The 18,045-nt window shown below is 35.4% G+C and overlaps 1 protein-coding gene across 4 annotated transcripts in view; it reads right to left on the bottom strand.

Annotated features, from left to right (window-relative positions):
* Nucleotides 1-18,045, bottom strand: part of CDH19 (cadherin 19) — a 111,585-nt gene that overhangs the window by 20,036 nt on the left and 73,504 nt on the right. For 2 of the 4 annotated variants that reach the window (XM_066328501.1, XM_066328480.1), the window contains exons 2-8: nt 15,662-15,888; nt 12,114-12,408; nt 5,937-6,056; nt 5,203-5,367; nt 4,035-4,219; nt 2,815-3,068; nt 351-487 (exon numbers count right to left, since the gene is read on the bottom strand). In XM_066328501.1, the coding sequence (XP_066184598.1) occupies nt 351-487; nt 2,815-3,068; nt 4,035-4,219; nt 5,203-5,367; nt 5,937-6,056; nt 12,114-12,408; nt 15,662-15,859 (1,354 nt within the window). In that variant the 5' untranslated portion in view covers nt 15,860-15,888. Of the gene's footprint in view, nt 1-350; nt 488-2,814; nt 3,069-4,034; nt 4,220-5,202; nt 5,368-5,936; nt 6,057-12,113; nt 12,409-14,427; nt 14,530-15,661; nt 16,161-18,045 lie in introns of those variants that run through there. The other 2 variants (XM_066328509.1, XM_066328490.1) reach the window with 2 other exon arrangements.

The following is an 18,045-nucleotide window of genomic DNA, read 5'->3' as shown; positions in this document are numbered from 1 at the left end:
CACTAGTCAAAAATCTGGTGTGAAATTAACCAGGGTCTAATTTAACACAAGATCTTGCACTGCAGGAGCAATTCTTATGCTTCAGTGTAACTTGAAAGCATTACACTCTCAATCCTATTACAATTTCTTTTTTCTTAAGGTCATCTTTTATGAAAAAGCACAAGACCTTGGAGCTCAAATACATTCCACTTCTATTTAACTAATCATTTTAATAATGCTCCTTAGTGTAGCAAGCAACAGTAATATAATCAGAAAAAAGAATGTATCCTCCACTTAAAAGAGGGCACATACAGAGGATAATTACTGTTCACAGTATAAAAACCCCAGCGTTCCTTAAATTTCTTACTCACTTGTTTCTGTGGCTGTAACAGTGAAGTTGTGCCAAGAAGCTATCTCTCGGTCCAGAGGTTCAGTGGTAATGATTGCTCCATTGTGTTCATTGAGGCTGAACAATCTCTTTAAATGCATGCCGTGGACAATAGAGTACCTGCACCAAAAAAAGGAAAGACATTCCCTAGTACTGAAATGTTCCATCAGAGGCAAGCTATTGTCAGCTGAGACAACAGAGCTGTGCATATACACATATAAATGTGTGCTGCAACAACTCGGAAGTCATAAAAAATGTACATGTATAAACATTTAAAATTCACTGTCACCAAGATCAAAGCTCTTCCTTTTACAAAACTAAATGCGTCTCAGATCTATATTAATGTGAACTGAATCTGAAATGCATTATTCATTCTTATTTCTAAGTCATTCTCACAGCAGGTGAATGACTTCATTGAAAAGAAACAGCAAAATTGCTATTTGTGAAATGAATAACATCAACATCTAAGTGGAGGTATAATGGCAAATCTATTTTATCATTGCTGACATGCTCTGATGCCAAAGGAATGGGCATTACAAAGAGACAACTATCTGCAATGAGGTGACACTACTACAGAGTAAAAAATCCTTATGCAGGAGATGATTGCAGGGAAGACTCTGTGCTCCTGAGTCTTTGTTGAAAAGGCCCCGGGTGCTATGGACATGTACATGTACACATGCCACCCAAGCTGTTGAAGTCTAACCACTTGTTGCACCACAGAGATGAACTGAAATAGCAACCAAATATATTGGTTCAAACGGAAAAGATATTTACTGTTGTTTTTAATGGCCTACAAAGCAGAGGACCATATGATGCTGTTGTTAATAAAGTCTTTTTAATGAAAATAAAACCTCTTTGAATAGTTGAAAGAGTTGAATTTTCCACTCCAATTTGGAAAACCCACAAGCAACTATTCCTTTTTATCGTGCCTTTAATTCTGCTTGACAAAGCTTAGGACTCCAGCTCATACAACATATCAGCAGTTAAATGGCTCTCTAACTTGTTAGTCATAGCTACACTTTGTCTCTTTTAAAAATCAGTAAGAAGATAAATCAAAGAATTGGCACAATACTGGAAGTGAAAGTTCTAAAAATGTGAACCAAATTTGGATACTTATACACCTCTAGTTAAGGTATTCATAATTTTTCTAAGATATTTATTGTGTTTTGTTTGGGCATTATTTAGTAGTCTGATTCTTGATAAACATTTCTCAGAAAAACTATATGAGGTGTCTGTTATTTTTTAATTTCTATTACTAAGATATTGAGGTTTTGTTGCACATTTTTTTAAATTTGTTTGTGTGAAACCTGGCATTTGCAAAGCAACACAAGTTGTTTTTTATAAGTAACTGCTATCATTTATGATAGGAAGGGTTTCAAAATTATATTCATTTTCATGGCACTTAGCCCAAAAAACACATCTTTATATTAAAACTTACATACTCTACTCTAAAGGAACACTCTGATGCAATACCTGTATCACAGTTTTGGGACTATGCAGACATGTGCAATTTGGAGCCATTTCCTCCAAAACATTTCTAACTAAGAAGTTATAGATGTGTGTTAATGTTCAATTGTTCCACAGGAGATGTTGCAGTCATCTAAAGAAACCACTAAATGAGCCCTTTTAGAGGGGGGCTCATGTACATGTAATTTACAAGTAATGTAAACACATGATTGTTTTTTTCTTATTTAATTTAACCTACTACTAGCCTAATAAATAACAGTAAATAAATGGAAAATCATAACAAATCACTGTCCAAAGCTCTGAAGCCATAGTATAATATATATGTATATCTGCTATAAGAAATCTACACACCATAAATTATTTTGTGTCTCAATCATTTGTCGCTGTATCCTGGTTTGTCTCAATTGCATAGTACACAGTGGTATCAGCCAATTCAAGAAGCTATTTTAATTATAAATAGCATGTTAAAGATTAATTAGCTGTTTTCTCCCTTAAGAGACAGCAAAACTATTTATCATTGATACTATAAAAAAGCAGAATCTGCTGTTGCTGGGTTGAGTGGCTGGGTGTCAGCTGGCTTGTGGTAAGCAATTGTTTTGGGTCTTTTTGCATAATTTATTTTTCTTGGGGATTTGTTGTACATTTACATTTTTCCCATCTCTTATTTTCTTTGATGATGATGATCATTATTATTATTTTGATATATCAATAGTAATAAGAATAAACAACTGTCTTTATCTAAACCCATGAGTTCTCACAACCTTACCCTTTCAATCCTCTTTTGCATCCCAGTGGCTGACGGACTAAGTGCCTATACGGTCCTTACCTGCTGATGTGGGTCAAACAGTGACATCTGCAATAACCCTGGCTATCACAGAAAAAAACACAATTGTGAGCTATGGAAAGGGACAGAAATAGGCTTTGGAAATATCAACTTTTGCATTTGCATTTGAGGCCTGTTCACATTTTAAGACAGAGACCTGACTGGACTGTCAGCTTCATCTGGGTCTCTAGCAGTTACGACTCCCACCAGTGCACCAGTCATAGCTCCTTCAACAATCTCCATCATGTAGTTCTCCAAGGTGAAAACTGGAGGTTCATCAGCATCTTCCACATTGATTTTGACAAGGGTTGTGTCTTCAAACAGTCCTTCTTTCAAAAAACGCTCATCAATGTATCTGTTTACAGCTTTTACTTGAATACTGTATCTCCTTCTGCTTTCATAATCCACTCTCTGTTAAGAAAGAGAGACTTGGAATATTTATTTTCTTATATTTAAATTAAATGCAGTTCAATAAATGGTGTGAGATTAAAGACAAAGTGGTGTTATTTTAAGAATGTTAAAAAAAAGGGTTACTTTTAAAAGTTAATTCAAAGGTTTCAAATTTCAAATTAAAATGTGCTTGTTTGCTTTCACATTTCATGCTGCCTTTAATGCTGCAGTCAAGCAACACTGTAAAAAAGAATTTCCATAGAATGCCACCTCTAATAACACATATTTTCATTACAATTTTAGATAGTCTTCATCATCTGAAATATATATATATATATATAAAAAAAATATCAAAACAAAACCAAAAACTCTCACACTTATAGTATACAATTCTTCAAGGTCCTAGATTTCATTAGTCTATTGAACTCTATCCTCATTTCAGATGATCCCTGAGATGGTCAAGAAATCTGCTTGAGTGATTCCAAAATAAATTGCACAGTCTCAAAAATTATAATTTTCTTAATTCATAAACTGGTCTTTTTTGATTGTACTTAGTATCTTTTCAAAGCCACAGAAAAATCCTCTATCTAATACGGCAATAAATTCTGGTTTCAGTTAACAGCAGGTGTTGGAAGTGAGGTGATATTGCTTGCAATTTATTGATAAAGATTTTACAGATGATGCACAGAAGAGATAAAACATTTTCCCACAATGGGATACACTGTGTTGCACATTTAGGGATAACATTAAGATGCTCTGACTGTCACTATTATATTCAGTAGTAATAGGAACGAGTCAAAAATGTAAACAGAAAGAAAAGCATTTTTCTTTTTATCCCTCATAATATTCCAATCAAATCACAAGGACTAAAGAAAAAAAAAAAAAAAAAAAAGAATCCAGAGCAATAAGCCTCTTTAACACATCCAGCCTGGTTGAGGATTTTCTTTCAAATATTTAGAGATATTTTTAAAGTTTCTGGGATCTCACCTTTTTTAGTAAGACAATTCCTTCTTGAGTCTCATTGTTTGTAATGATGTGAAAAACATCTGAGCTATCTGCTTCAATGAAATAGTCCATGGCTGCGTTGTCCCCAATGTCACTGTCTTCTGCAAAGACTGTGCCAACGGTGGCACCCACGGGAGCCTCTTCAGAGACACGCATGTAGTAGAGCCCTAAAGAGACAGATACTGGCAAAGTTTAGTGATGTGCCATGGTGAATAAGTGCTGCAGCTTGAAGCTGTCAGAGAGCTGGGAAAACCCCCAACTTCTACCAGAGCAATGGACATAATCTGGCATTGTATAGGTCTTGGGTTCAAGGCAGGACAAATTTTCCCATTGGGAGCCCTTCCCTCTCAGCCCTACTTCAGCAGTGTATAGAGCAAATTAATTTTAAAAAATTAAATAAATAAAATATTTTTTTAAAAAAAATTAATGGTTTTCAATGGAAGGAGAGAAGGTTTAGTTTAGATATAAGAAAAATGTTTTTTACTATGAGGGTGATAGAACACTGGTTGCCCAGAGACATGGTGAATGTTCCATCCCTGAAAAAATTCTAGGTCTGTCTGAATGTGTCTCTGAGCATCCATGCCCTGAGCATAGAAGGAAGGCTGGACTAGATGACATTCAAAGGTCTATTCCAACACAATAGGTCTATTCTATGGTTCTATGATTGTACACGGTGAAAAAACAGTGGAGGGCAGCAGTTCCCAACAGCACAATTCTTTTCCAGCTAGTCCAATGAGTAGCTCCCACATCCACTAGAAACAGCCTGGAACAAGAGGTTCACATCATCGGACAAAAACTTTATAGTATGTGTCAGAAGAAATGAAAAGAGGAAAAGAAGAGAGAAGGTAAGTGAAAATTATGCTAAATATCCCATTTTCCAGATTTTAGGCTGAGGTAGTGCAAATTATAGGGAGAGTAGTTTAACAAAGTCTAGAGGCAAGTAAAACCAGCAGGCTTGAGATTTTTACGATGATGGATTTTGTTCTCCTCTTGGTCTTTGAGCTTTTTTGAGGACTTTTCTTTTTTTCCACTCTTTTACTTTTTCATGCTAAAGTCAAAGCACAGTGCTGTTCTCAAAAGAAACCTAACAGAGCTACAGTGGATCTAAATTTCCTCAAGACTTCCATTACGGTAATTAACCTCTACTCACGCTGTTGAAATTTAGGTGGATTGTCATTGATGTCGGAGAGGTTGATGGTAACAGTGGCTGTTGCAGAAAATGCTCCTGGTTGCCCAACCATATCTTTGGCTTGAATGATGACCAAATACTGATCTTTTGTTTCTCTATCCATTTCAGAAGCCATTCTAATGACGCCTAAAAATAAGAAGTATAATATAATAGCATATGAGTCTCTTTTATTTTCTCAACATCTGACGTGTGTATATAGTATAAAATACATGTAACATGTATCACTAGACCCAGTTATGAATTTTCATTCTAGACTGTGAGTAGCATAACTGTCCTAATACTGGGTATTAGTCCTCATGGCAGCAAGTACGCTGTATGTCAAATTCATTCTGTAAATTTAGAGTTCTGGGGAGCAGAATATTCCATATATTTCATCTACCATATATATCCATCTATCTTACTCGGAAATTGGGTTTTGGAGGGATGTCACATATCGGTTGTTTCTCCAACAAACAAATAGAAATATCACATGATGTGCCATAGAGCTGTTAATTGAGAAGTGTTCCCAGATTAATTTATTCATTGCATATTCAGAGTCTAACTCTTTACACTAACAAGATAAGTTTCTATGCAGAGATGTAAGAGTATAGGGTGGAATCAGTCAATCTCTGTGTTGAAATCAAGAAAGACAATTTTGCTTACATCCATTTCATGAGTTTATGAATGTTTTAAAGTTAAAAATTCACTTGTAGTACCTGTCTTTGGCTCCACAGAGAAATAAGGCTGTCCCTGAATGAGACTGTAAAGCAGACGAGCACTATTCCCATAAGAAGGATCATCAGCATCTGTAGCTGTTACCTGTGTAACCGAAGTACCTCAAGGAAAAATAAAATAAGATTATGTTTGTTTTCTTCTTGTATAAGTTGTCTCATAATTACAAAATATAAGCTCTTTAAAAACCTTTTAACATACCAGTTATACTAATAAAGAGTCCTAAAAATTTACAGGAGCAAATGGTACCTACTAAAGTTTATCATTAAAAAGGAAAAATATTTCTTCAGCAGCTGCTCTTGTTGCATTCAAAATTTCAATTAAAGTAAAATAAATAGTATATGATTTTTCATCACTATATTTATATTGCTTAAAACACTACATGCCTATTTTCTAATATGTCAATGGAGTAAAGCATATTCTTTCTCCTCCTCTTGTATATTTTTCTAAGTATTTTATTAAATTTTCCCATAGGAATAACAAAACACAGTCACTTTATCACCAGTAGGCCCACTGGTGATAAATAAATTAATTTTTAACAAGCAGAGCAGTCAAGAAGTATAAAACGGCTCTGATAAAACTTTTATTCTTGAGTCTTTAATGACTTGTGGTAGAAATACCAGTGAAAAAAACACAATGAAATCAAACTGCAGATTCTTGTTTGATGGGCAGCCATTCATATCCTAGACAGAATATTGACAGTAACCTCATGACACCATCTCTAGTGACTGTCCTTTAAAAAAACAATCCACAGTAACATAATTTTTAAGGTAATTCTTAGTTTTGTCTTTGTTTCCTCACCTAGATTATGCAATAGAATACAAGTATCAGTTCTTGTGAGGAACAGCAGGAAATCAAGCTACTGTCTAAAAATTTCTGGCATATGTTCACACAGTTGCACCTGCTTATCAATACAACAGTATAGTTAGGCTGGAGGAGAAAAGAAAAAGAAGAAAGGGTGGAGTTCAAGGAATTAGACCAGAAGCACCTTTTTTGTAATGACAAAAACAAATGTGATATTTTCCCCAAGTAAAACAAATATATTCATTGCTTGGTTTTCTAGCAGTTAAATAGTTTTACTGCTAAATAGAAATGAAAAAAAAAAAAAGCTTTCTCATATCAAGATAACCTAAATTTTTTTTTTTTTTTTTTACATTTTCTCGCAATTTATTGAGCAGCACTTTAGGTGATTCCACAAGGCATGGTATCTTCTCACAGGCAGAGAGTAAAACAAACTGTTATTAATTCCGACTAAATTTTGGACCTATGTGTCCTCCAAAACCTACCTGCAATATCAAATGTATGATATATATGTGTATAGATGCATAAATATAGAAGTTTTAGATGTGTGTATAGATGTGTAAATATAGAGATACATATATCCTATCACTCCGGAGAAATTTTAAAGATAAAATTACATATTCATATTTAATCAGGTCACATATATGCCTCAGAAATAACTGAATTCCTTAATAAGACTGAAGAGCAAATGGAAACTTCAGCTACACAACTCTTAACTTCATATGACTTGTGATCTATGAAAACTGCCCTGACAATCACAGAAAATTCATCCTCTAAGAAAATTTAGCATGACTAGAACACAGAACACCAGAACAGCTAGAACAGTTGCTTTGAAAAAAAAAAAAATTGCCAGTTAGGAAGGGATCAAGAACAACGGATGATCCAGCAGTTTTAGTCTGTCATGAATGCCATTTCTACTAAACAAACTCAAGTGTCCACAACTATGTTTAGGAATGGATTTATTTATAGCAATATATTTAGCAAATCAGGAATATAATCCAACATATATAGGACTTCAAAGTTATCATCACAGCTTTTGTGCACCTCACATTTAAAAGTAGATCTATTTTCTGCATTTTCTGCATTATAAAGAAATACTGAATCTAAACCTGCATTTCCTTCTTCTCTGGTTCCCAAAACCACTTTTCTTCTTGTCTGTTAATTCTTTTAGAGTATTTCAGAACAGAGAAGTAAGGACTTTGTCCAGTTGGAGTCAGTGAGATGCAGCTGGTGGATGTAATTAATGGAAATATGAATCTAGTAAAGAGGGAGCTGACTTGGAAGGAAGAAATAACAGATATCCTGCACTCCAAGGAGGAAGACAATTTATTTCTAAATTGGGGTGACAGGAGACCATGTAAAGAGCAGGCTATCATATCTCACAATTTTTTAGAACAAAGATTTTGTGATAACTACATGAACCTCTACATTAAGTATAGACTATGTAGCAAGAAGAAAAATGTTATGCTAGCTTTAGAGTACTTACTCAGTTTTTAATTTTTCACTTTCATGAAACCTGTATTTCTTTATACATTTAACAATCAGAAAAAACAATCCACCAAATTGAAACAAAACCCCAACAAAAAAAACCCCCAAACCCATAGAGGAGTCCCAAAACCCAACTCAAACCATTTGCAGAATCAAAACATGTTTACTTAGCATTTGTATCTGGGTGACAGAAATTTAAATGTTAATATTTTGTACTCAAAAACTCTCAGAAGTCATTATTTGTGACTACATGATTGCAAGAAGAATAATTGAACAGATACAAATAATTTATTTTAAAACAATCCATTAACATATAACTGCACACATCCCCCAATACTAAGAAACCCCAAAGCCCTAGTCCTGACATTGCAAATGTCACATGATATAACTGACAATTGAACTTTTTGATTTGGTTTATTTAAGTCAAACTGATACTTTGTGTCTCTGAAGCCTTAGTTTTACCCTTTTTGGGCAAAATATAGCAGAGTGCCATTTATATGCTGCAGCCCATTAGGTATACTATGGGGCCCTCATATGGCAAATAGCTATTCATTTTTCTAACTAGAAGTTGAGATCTATAAAGACATTAAGTACTGATAGATTATTGCATCTGACTCTTAACCACTCCATCAGATCAGCATTTGTACAAGTTTAACAGCTATAAGGAAGACAGAGCAAAATTGTACCAAACGCCTGAGGGTAGAGTCCTGTGTTCTCAGAAGAGAGTCCATTTGCTGACATGCTTTTCATTTACTGTGACACTTGCATATAAAACCCTAATAAAATTTAGTACTGAAGATAAAAGAGAACTAATAAGGAATTAAAATGTAGTCTAATTTGTTGGCACATTTGTATATATATTGATACTTGTAACTAACTTCAGGCACAGTCTATTTTCTGGTTTTGCTATGGTTTTCTAAGACAAGTGACCAGCTCTGAATTATTCTCTACTTGCCTTTTTAGTTCCAGACAAAATGAGCACTAGTAGTGACCTGCTTTCCCAAGTCTTGACCACCCTTCCTAAGAATGTTTTCTGTGAGAAAATTATTAGGAGAGCCAGCACCAGTGAGCTGAACCAAAGCTAGAGAGCACTGAAACAGAGCAAAGAGCAAACCTCTTTGTTGCACTGTAAAATTTAAATCAACTCTGTTCTTCACCCCATTTTATGCAAGAGTATGTTTTAGTTTATTGGGAGAAAATCAGTAATATGATCAATCACTACGCTATCGATACTGCAAATTTTAGTGGGTTACCCTTTCTCTCTTCTATGGACTTATAAATTTCCTTGTAAGGTTGTTTTAGAATGATCACTGAAACAGGTTTCACCTCAGTAGTGCAGTCTCTACCTTTTGAGAAGCAGGGTAAGTGAGCCCCAAGAAGTACTCATAGTGTGTGGCTCAGTTGTTTCATGTGCTGGAGCTGACCACTATCAAGCTATACACTCCACTTGCATTGTATATTCCATGCATACACATTAGCATTTCAGTGGTGTCTCCATGGAAGAAGCAGATGAAAGAATGATCTCAGGAATAGCTATGGTACTAGTGCTAGAGAGGTAAAGTGTAGAAGCAGTAATGCAGAAAATATTCAAGATACTGGATGACCTGGATTCATGCATCATACACTGGACGATCATAAATCAATCAGTTTACTGTTTCAGGAAGTCCATGTCTGAGAGAGAAGGCAAAGAGGAATCTTAGTTCATTTTTTACCCATTCTGACAAACAGGACATGGTTTTACTTCTGATTTTTAATTTTTTTTTTAATCTCATGTATTTCTATATTTTTTATTTTTAATACTACAGGAATATCACAAAGTAGGTTACATTTTCTGCAGCTTAATTATTCTTATGCTGAAGTGATACCATGTTTTAGGAATCAAGGTATATAATAGATGACACAGGAGAGTGGACAAAGACAGCTGAGCCTCTCATTTTTAGTGTATCTCTTTAGAGCCAACCCAAAGCAATATAGAGTGAAATTTCATTGTCAACCGCTTTTTGGTGGTTTCAGGTGAGAAACAGAGGTATATGGGAAAAGATTACTGCTGTTGTTTTTTGGTCTTAAGTACCACACTACCTGACTATTTTTCTTTGTTTTTCTTTTTTTTTTCCATACAGCTGTAATAAGGACAGAAAGATAAAAAAGAAATTCATATGCTTATGCGAATGGCTAGAATACTTTGTGAGCATAAATGAAGACATGCTAAATAATCATCCATCTAAAAAAACATTTTTATAAGTGACTAAGATGCTTATAAACAATGTTTTACCACAGAAGAAAAAAAAAAAAAAAAAAAAAGAATTATCAAAGTCCTAAATTTTTGAAATCCCAGATAGTTCTAGACAATGAACTCATTTTTACTGTGAGCACATTAAAAAAAAATGCAAAGGTCTTTGACAAGATACTTATTTTGTCTCCAAAGTTGAGTGAGTGAGCAAGACACAAAAGCAGGAAAAACCCTTAGAACAGGCAACTGATTATGTTAGAAGAAGTTATTTGACCAAGAGGTCAGGTGCAGAATTAAGTCTGTCTGCACAGAAGAAAATGGCAGTGAAGAAGCAGTAGAAGTGATTTCCCTGGTGGAAGGTGGTATAAGCAGGTAGCAAGTATCACTAGCAAGTAAATTGATAGAATGCATGTCTTTTGTAGCTACTGCTGGTAGTGATAGTGAGCTGCTGTGTCCTGGCAGATATCAGGATACTAACCCCATTTTCAATTAAATATCAGACATGAATATTCTTTTCTTTCAACTGCTATTCTGGTTGGTAGAAGAAGATCAAGTTTATGGCTTGCTGTAAAATATTCACTGATTCTGCTTTAAAAGTTTAGCAGATAATGCTTAATAACATTACTGATGCTATTACATTAATGGCCTCATTGATTCATACCATTTAAAGAAGCACAATATTTGAATTTCTTTTCAATATCGGTTGCAACAGAAATAAGCAAAAGAAGGAGACATATAAATTTAAAAGATTACTGGGATCTTTTCTGTAAGATCTGAAGAATCTAGTTTCCCTTCGATTTTGAAGATAGTTATTTGGAGATATTATCTACAACATGCCTGTTTACATCATCTGTATTCACACTTTGGGGTTTTGAAGGCTTTAAATATATATGTACAATATTACAAATGCTTATATATGTGTAAAATAATATATATATATATATATGCACCTATATTTGCCAGATGTTGACTTTGCATTTGCTGTATTGTTTCCAGATACATGACAAATCCTAGTACAAATCTGTCTGATCATGAGAAAGTGGGAAAGAAGAGTTTAAGGGACTAAGTTGTTCCTCTTGACAGGAAAATTACAATTTAAATGTCTAGGAAATCGGAAGGCAGTCCTTCACTGAGCACTGTCTAATCCAAACAAGGAGAAGAGGCTTGGCAGCATAACTAGATAGGCAGCATGCAGAGAGTGAGGGTGGCCATCACATCTTCTTCACAACTTGCTGCAGTGCTCTACCTACTTCCCCTGGGAAAGTTATACTCTTAAAGAAGTGCAAATTTCAAGGCTGAATCACTGACAAGAAAGACAAATGTCTGTAGTCAATCCAAGCATGTATCCAGAATCTGTAAAAGGACTTGGATAGATGTACGTACCTAAATATTTAAATATATATAAATATTTAAAATTTAAATAAATATATAAATGTATAAGTATTTAAAAACAAGAATGTTAAGTAGAGGCATTTGCAACCCTAAAGTTAAGAACATACCTTTGCAAATTTTCAAACCTGCAAAACAATTTACTTCCTTCTTATGGAGATGCAGTCTGTAAAATATGCTAATAAATTTTACTTCAACACAGCTCTCTAGAAAAAATCAGGAAATAAAGAATTTGAATCAGAGAATATGATACCTTCAGGTGACATCTCTGGAACAGTGGCCACATAAGGCCCATCCAAGAACTGAGGCTCATTGTCATTGACATCTCGAACTTTGATGATAAATTCTGATTCAGGTTCAACAGGAAGCTGAGTGCTCCTGTTGATTGCTTGTGCTCTTAGAGTGTAGAAAGGTTTCTTTTCTCGATCCAGTTTTTGCATTACATAAATTTTGCCGTTATACTCATCCATGACAAAAAAGCTTCCAGCTCCCTCCCCATTCAAAATGTATTGTAAGGTGCCATCCTGCTTGTCTAAATCTGATTTCAGCTGAAAGTACAAAGGAGAAAAATCAGTCACAGTTTGGGAAGTCTTGAAATATCCATCTTATGCTTTGTTTTAATTCTACAGTAGACCCTGTCACTAACAAACCACCTTGGACACTAATATATGAAAGGAGGTACTGTCACATTTTCAACCAACCATTTTAATTTTAAAATATTTAAAATATTTAATTTAAAGTATTGATATAACAGACTTATATGCATGATATACCTGAAAAGAGATGCTTCAGCTACTTTGGAGTGAAGGGAGATGTATCTAAGTACCTACTTCAGTTCATTTTTTTATCAGCTCCCCTACAATTCTGCTGAAAACAATTCAAAGGTCATTAAACATTATCTAATTTTTTGATCATTGCCTATGACACATGTACTTTTTAAGCATTTTATTTTTTTTACTCAGCAATGCTAAGTGTAAATGTGTGCAACAATGATGTTCTCTTCCTGTTAAAATATTAAAGAGGTGAAAAGACATTTTCTGGTAAAACACTGTATTGTTTATTCCAAAATAAATTGATAGACATTTTCCATTTCCTTCCAGGATGATCTGCATCCTGTTGTACTGGTAATATGAACTTTATGGTGATGATTCCTTTGGCAAGGCTGAGCCTTGGAGACAATTTTTGTCCAGCTGCATTTGTTCATGACAACAAAATACTTATCTTAACATTAGTGATATGTAATATTTTAAGAGCAATAACCTAATTTCCAAACATGCAGAGGTATGCACAATTGAATTTGATGGGAACAAAATTTTTCATTATGTCATTAATTCTCTATATTTTTCTCCACTTATTATTGTTTTAGAACAAAAAACATCAAACTATCTAAGAGCCTGGATACAAATTGAAAAATCCAAAGTTAAAACAAAACAAAAAAAAATTCTACTTGCTTCTCTTATGAAGCAGCATGTTTAAAATGCAAATAATATGCCTAATAATTGACTTTAATTATCTCACTGTTTTGCTTACTATTATTGACCCTAAAGGTAACTGTAATTTGTGAGGCCATAGAACAGGGAAGTAGCATTTCCATATTGGATCTGCTCAAATATTTTGTAATAATTTCTAAAGTTGCAAAAATAGTTTTAACTTTTCTTTGGAAGAATGCCTATGCCTTTTAAGATATTCATAATGCATAATTGTCTGCATGCATCAGATGGATAATTTATTCAGAATGTGACAGAGACACTGCTCTGAGATATGAGGAACTGTTTCGAGTTCCTACTCTGAGTACTGTAAAGGTATTTAAGGCCTATAATATTATTCAGAGTTAATTATCTTTGCCAGTACAAAAGACAGAGTTTTCAAGTCTAAGGGAATTTAGAACCATTTAAAATATGAACAACTTAAATATTTTCAACATAGGTAGTTGTGTGCTAAACATGGGTCATGTTACATCCTTTGTAAGTGGTCTGGTCAAACTCATTTTAGCACCATCCAAATTTGGCATCTCACTAAGGGGCAACACAGCTTCTTTGTTATCTATAAATCTTGGTTTCCTTTTCACATAACCCAGGATATGGGAGAAGTGATCTATATGTAATTTTAAAACTAACATGGGGCTCAGCTGTGACCACAGAGTGTACAAACCCTTAGGGTCTGGGAGCATGCCTTTGACTGGCTGCTAAGACATAACCTGCGTTTAGCAATTTCACTCAGAATCATTTATCCACAAAAGATTTCATGACCTTGAACATGCTAAATGAGAGGTCCCTTACAGATGACATTTGCTGAAAAAGAATAGCAAAGGTTCTCAGTTTACTTGTTCTTTTAGGCTGGGAACAAAATAAATGGTCTTACCATTATTAATGAGAACTGAGAACAAGTATTTTTGTACTCATCCTTGTGTATCTGCCATTGCAGTGCTGATGCACACATTTATTTTTTCTTAATCTTGATAATGGAAAAGGAGTCATGAGTCTATGTTAAATGAAATTTGAAAATTTAGTTCTGACTGTAAAAAGATTTTGATATGGAATAGTGGTTTAAAAATAGAGACTGTCTACCTTTGTATTTTCGTTGATGCAGTTTTCTTCAGGGCCTTAATTACTAAAAATTCATGTGTTGATCATAGACTACCACTTCATTTGCTGAAAGCAGCGCATATTCTACTCAATAAAAAAACACAAGTAAATATATCTTATTAGACAATGGTTTCACTGCAATATAAATCCCCAGTTTACCTGTGAGAAATAAAAAGGTGAGATTATGGAAATACACAACACAAAGTTTCTTTGCAGGAAACTGTTTTCAAGGTAATGGAAAATTAATAATAATATTTTTTTAAAAAATAGTATATCTTCAGTTGTTCTTTCAGAAGTGAGACATCACACTTCCATAGTAATTACTTTGAAAGGGCTGTGAAAAAGTAATTAGTGAATTTTGAGCACTTCACCCTTTGGGCCCAATTAAATTTTAGTGCTAGTTAATTAGCAGTTAAACTTATTTTGGTTCATTCATCTAAAAAGGGCCTTAAAGAAAAGAAAATGAGATCTCAAGATTAAAATTACTTCTAGCATACAAAAATAAATAATAATAATAATAAATATAGTAATAATAATGTTAAGCAGAGAGAGAAGGGGGAAGATAAACCCTTGTTAAAACAATTATCTTAAAGCACATTTTTAAAGGAGGGTGAAAAATAATTGCTCCTCGTGCTAAACCTACGTTAATCTAATGAACCATGCAGGTTCCTGCAGTTTCTCAGTGGTAAAAGGATTTAGTATTAATCAGCTTCATTAAAAATTAATGAGGGGTAAATCAGCTGCTACTTAGTGTAATAGAAAATCATGCTAAATACTGTTTGTAAACTACACCACACTCAGTATGGCTGCTTTGATGCGGTGCCAAAAATAGCACAAGCAAATTGCCAGATGTTGATGAGTCCTTAACTTCCATTCAGAAGAAAGGAACTTTCTATCTTTATACCTTCATCTGCTGTGTATGGAACTAGCTTTAGTAACAGAATGCATGTGTAGTTTCCTTGACAGGCATCCTCAGTGAAGGAAGGTGCTTTGTACTGCCACAGCCTACAGCTCTCAGACTTCTCTGGCCTTGAGTAAGGCCACAGGAAAGGAGAGATGTAGTACAGCCTTATTACAGCTTCCTGACCTCCACTTTCTACATTAGTTGCTATTTCCCCACAGCTGGAGATATTTGGTCTTCCAAGTCAGGGTGGAGGTTGCTAATCATCATGTTAAATCTAACCTTGTGCTGTCCTTGAATCATCACTTATCATACCTGTCCAATATACACAGGATGTGGTGAAATCTGCTCCTCAGTTGCAAAAAGAGGCTCCCACAGCCAGCCACGTTTCACTCTTCGAGCCGCTGTGAAAGACTGAACTGCATCTTGAGCTCTGGAGTTCTGCCTGCTGGGAGAGCAAGGCCAAAGCTGAACCATCATCACCATGAGACGCAGCAATACAGAGGAGTTCATGCTGAACCGTCCTCTCAATCAATCTTAAGCTGTAAAAGAGGAAAAAAAAAAAACAAAGAGGAAGAAAACTTTGACAAAGCATCCCTTTTGTATTTCTACTTTTATACATTGATTCGGTGCTAATGTAAGGGCTGATTTGCAGTGCTAAATTCTCCTCCTCTCCCTGAAAATAAAGAGCTGAAACAAAGTCTGTTTCTTATTAAAATAGACATCCTTTCAGAGTCTCAAATATGGAAGTCAAGTGTTTAACTTTTCTTTATGATTATCCTACACAGGGACTTTTATGCAGAAAAAAAAAAAAAAAAAAGAAAAATAATCCTTCAATTAATTCATCTTTCAAATTAGGCTAGGTAATTGTATTGTGTAGCCTAGGAATAATTTGATTGGAATAATTGTATGTTTCTGCTTAGACAGGGATCATTTTGAGCTGCAGTCACAAAACTGCCTGAAGGGTGAACATCTAGCCTTAGTAGCCCTGATGACTGACAGCTGAAACAGAGTGGTGTACATATTTTTTTAACCCCTTCCTATCCACTTTCCCAGCTCAGCAAAATGCCTGAAAAATGATGAAGGTGATAGGATACGATGAAGAAGCAGCAAAAATTTACAACTTTTTCCTGCCAAGCTGAACAGCAACCTGGACAAGGCAGAGATGTTTAATGGATTCTTTGCCTGTGCCTTTGGCATGGATGATGCACCAAGGGGTTCCCATGGCCCTTAGCTGGAGGACCATGGCTGAAACAATTATCGGTTTCCAGTTGATTCTGAAATTGTGGAGGATCTGGTGCTCCAACTGGATCCCTACAAATATATAGGGCTTGATGGCGACAATCTAAGAACCCACAAAGAGCTGCTGATGTCGTTGCAAAACATCTCTCTATGATTTTTGAGTGGTCTTGGGAATCCAGAGAGGTCACAGCTGTGTGGAAGCTGATGAATGCTGTCCCATTTTTCAAGAAGGTCACAAACAAGAATCCCAGAGACTACAGGATTATCAGTCCCACTTCAGTGCCTCATCAAGTCATAGAGAAAGTTATTCTGGGAGGGTATTGAAAAACAACTGGAAGACAACACAACCAGCATGGCTTTATGAGAAGAAAATGTTGCTTATCAAATCTGATTTCCTTTTATGACATGGTATCTCACCTAGTTGATCAGTGGAAGCCTGTTGATGTAATCTTTTCAGATTTCAGCAAAACTTTCAAGACTTTTACTCACAGAATCCTTCAAGACAAAGTTTTCAGCACACAGCTGGATAAACACATCATGTGTTGGCTGAGCAATTTGCTCACACATTGAGCACAAAGTTACAGTGAATGGGACAAACAATGAGATCAAACTGGGAACCTGTCACTAGTGCTATTCCACAGGGCTCCATTCTCAGCCCTGTATTCTTCAACATTATCATGACTTTCATGCAGCACTGGGAGGAATATTAAGCAAGTATACAGAGTATACAAAACTGGGAGAAGTCTTTAAAGGCAGGGAGACCTTGCAGAGAAAACTCAAAAAATTACAGGGCTAGGCAATCATCAATTGTATGAAGTTCAACTAGGGAAAGTGCCTGATTCTGCCCCTAGGATTAGGCAACTCCGGATGTACATACAGACAGAGGAATGATATGCAGGAAAGCAGTGCGACGGAAAGGGACCTGGGGCTCCTGGCTGATGGCAGGTTGAACTTGAGCCAGCAGTGCCCTGGCAGCCAGGAGGGGCACCTCTGTTCTAGGAGGCATCAGGCACAGCATCTCCAGCCAGGCAAGGGAGGGGATTGTCCTGCTCTGCTCTGGGGTGGCCTCACCTTGAATATTGTGTGCAGTTTTGGATTAAGGCATTAAGGTATTTGAGAGCATCTGAAAAAGGGCCATGAGGATGCTGATGGGCCTTGAGGAGAAGCTGTATGAGGAAACACTGAGGTCACCTAATCTGTTCAGCCAGGAGAAGAGGAGACTGAGGGGAGACTTCATTGTAGTTACAACTTCCTTGTGAGGGGAAGAGGAGAGGCAGGCACTGATCTCTGCTCTGTCCTGACCGGTGATAGGATCCCAGGGAATGGCCCTGGAATAGTGCTTGTTGGAAAGGAAATTTTAAATATAATTTAAATGAAGGAAATTTTAAATATAATTCTATGATCAGTTAAGAATAGCCATCTGCTGTGGGACATAAAGGAAAACTAAAAAAAAAAAA

Source organism: Sylvia atricapilla, chromosome 1, assembly GCF_009819655.1.
Source record: "Sylvia atricapilla isolate bSylAtr1 chromosome 1, bSylAtr1.pri, whole genome shotgun sequence".
NCBI classification, from domain to species: Eukaryota; Metazoa; Chordata; class Aves; order Passeriformes; family Sylviidae; genus Sylvia; species Sylvia atricapilla.
Note: the sequence above shows the minus strand (reverse complement) of the source record. Positions and strands in the feature narration are given on the sequence as shown.